General features: G+C 39.8%; 1 protein-coding gene across 1 annotated transcript in view; it reads left to right on the top strand.

Annotated features, from left to right (window-relative positions):
* The window catches only part of LOC100186122 (dynein heavy chain 1, axonemal-like), a 25192-nt gene that overhangs the window by 17415 nt on the left and 4913 nt on the right, over positions 1–2864 (top strand). The window contains exons 16-18 of the mRNA XM_026839272.1: positions 871–1050; positions 2204–2380; positions 2770–2864. Of these exons, the coding sequence (XP_026695073.1) occupies positions 871–1050; positions 2204–2380; positions 2770–2864 (452 nt within the window). The remainder of the gene's footprint in view (positions 1–870; positions 1051–2203; positions 2381–2769) is intronic.

The raw sequence follows: 2864 nt of genomic DNA, 5'->3' as shown, positions 1-2864 counted from the left end.
GTCGTTATAACACGGGTGTTCTGTTTCATACACCTCATGCCCGCTTATGAGTTACCACGTATGTAACTTATTTATCCTCGCATGGCGGGGCAACGACAGTTGTTATAACACGGATGTTCTGTTTCATACACCTCGTGCCCGCTTACTAGTTACTATGTATGTAACTTATTTACCCTCGCATGGCGGGGCAACAACAGTCGTTATAACACCGGTGTTCTGTTTCATACACCTTGTGCCCGCTTACTAGTTACTATGTATGTAACTTATTTACCCTCGCATGGCGGGGCAACAACAGTCGTTATAACACGGATGTTCTGTATCATACACCTCGTGCCCGCTTACAAGTTACCACATATGTAACTTATTTACCCTCGCATGGCTGAGCAACAACAGTCGTTATAACTTGGCCACACGAGTGTTCTGTTTTATACACCTCGTGCCCGCTTACGAGTTACCACGTATGTAACTTTGTGACTGATTGTGTGTTGTTATGTGGGTACTTGGGCATAAAATAACTTATTTATCTTTTCCTTATTCCACGTACCAAGGTGTTCATATTGTAGTGTGTATGGTTGGTATAACCAAAGCTCGCTACCACCGCCTCAAGCTTGCATTCTTATGCCAAACTTCAGCTTTGAAAGCTGTAGCAGCAAGCGTTGCAATGATGTTAACACCCGTGTTATAACGACTGTCATTGCCCCCCCATGCGAGAATAAATAAGTTACATACGTGGTTACTGGTAAGCGAGCATGACGTGTATGAAACAGAACACCCGTGTTATAACGACTATCATTGCCCGCCATGCGAGGATAAATAAGTTACATTCACTTAATCTATCATAACTAAATATAAAAACCCAACCAATCACAGGTGTCCGTGTTCAAGTCCCTCCTCTTCTCCCTGTGTCTCTTCCATGGCGTTGCCATCGAGAGACGAAAGTTTGGCGCTCTTGGTTTCAACATCCCATATGAGTTTACCACCGGTGACTTGAGGATCTGCATATCTCAACTTAAGATGTTCCTTGATGAATACGAAGATATCCCATTCAAGGTGGGTTGTGGGTATTAGCCTTTTATGTAAAAAATTAGGTGAATAATAGCCTTTTATGTCTATTATAGCCTTTATGTTAATACCAAGGTTAACTTTTATGTTAATACCAAGGTTAACATAAAATACAAATCCATGTCTGGGGTGTTATTTGTTGGTCTCAGTTTAGGTGGTATGTTAGCCTTTTTAACGAGTGAAAGAGTCTTTTTTGAAAAAGGGCATTATAATATGCTTTATTACGCTGCTTCTATTTAAATAAAAGACTGACGATGCCATTAAGGCAAAGTATCTACCATGTTATACAATTTGTTGGACTAGATTTTGGTCTGTTACATTTTCATAGCACCAGACCCTGACTGTAATAAACCTTTGCATTGATTGGCTTAGGCGATTACATTTTAACCAGATAACACCGGTTTGATGTTTAACGCTGATATGATCATTATGGGGGATGTGTTCTTGAATAAGAAACCTAATATCAAACCCTGATAATGTCTCACCTTGGACAAAACACTAAACAGCAGTTATGACGACTCATTTTATAATCCATACACCCGGTGTATACAAAAAGGATAATATTTATCAGCACTAACACTAAAGAAAATAGTGAAAATTGAGAAATAATGAAAAAATTGCAGGCTGTCTATGATTTCCTTATATTGATAGGAAACACGCAGGATGTCTCGCTCAAACATAAACACAGTTACGCCAGATTTAATAGTTACGCAACACGACTGTTTAATATTCAATCTTTTGAAACCCAAACATACATGTTGACCAACCTTATAACTAAGATCATATTAATCAGTGCTTAAACTAAAGGAAGCAGTGAAATTACTGACAACAGCAGTCATTATAGTGCGCTGTTAATAAAAAGTATATATTCACTATGTCCGCCGCTGTGACATAGTGGTTAGCACGCCTGCCTGTAACCAAGAGGTAATGGGTTCAAGGCTCGTCGCTGCTCCCATTGTGGGCCTATGTGACCTTGGGCAAGACACCTAACGACAATTGCTCCAACCCAGTGGTCACTAATATGGTTATAGCGCCATGTTTATAAGAAGTATCGGTTAAATTGCTAGTTAAATATGTAGTTTATGAGTATAACCCCTTCTGATTTACCCAGTATTAACCACCATCATTATTTATCCCACAGTGCTTAACATACACAGCGGGTCACATCAACTATGGGGGTCGTGTCACTGATGATTGGGACCGAAGATGTATGATGAATATTTTATCAGATTTCTATAGCTTTGATGTCTTGAAAGTGGATCATAAATATTCAGCTGCTGGAACTTATAGGCAGATTGATACTGCTTGTGATAATAATGTAAGAACTAGCTATTGTAGTGTATCTATGGTTGCCACTCCCATGCCCACAGTCGAGCTGCTGAAGCTATTGCAGTGTGTGGATAAGCAGACATGACTTTTGGTTGGTTTGGTCATTTATATCCTCGTGGGTGGGAACTTGAGTGAATTATCCATGATTGCCACTCTCATGCCCACAGTCGAGTTGCTAAAGCTATTGCAGTGTGTGGATAAGCAGACATGACTTTTGGATGGTTTGGTCATTTATATCCTCGTGGGTGGGAACTTGAGTGAATTATCCATGGTTGCCACTCCCATGCCCACAGATAAAAATGCAATATGACATTATCATTTTTATTATGACATCATCACTTTTATTATGACATCATCACCTATATTATGACATCACAGGGTTACATTCAATACATACGAAGCCTTCCAATCAACGACACTCCTGAAATATTCGGCATGCACGACAATGCAAATATCACGTTCGCACAAAACGA

The sequence above is a fragment of the Ciona intestinalis genome, unplaced genomic scaffold (genome assembly GCF_000224145.3).
Source record: "Ciona intestinalis unplaced genomic scaffold, KH HT000182.2, whole genome shotgun sequence".
NCBI lineage: Eukaryota > Metazoa > Chordata > Ascidiacea > Phlebobranchia > Cionidae > Ciona > Ciona intestinalis.
The sequence above is the reverse complement of the archived record's forward strand: the minus strand, read 5'-3'. Positions and strand labels throughout refer to the sequence as shown.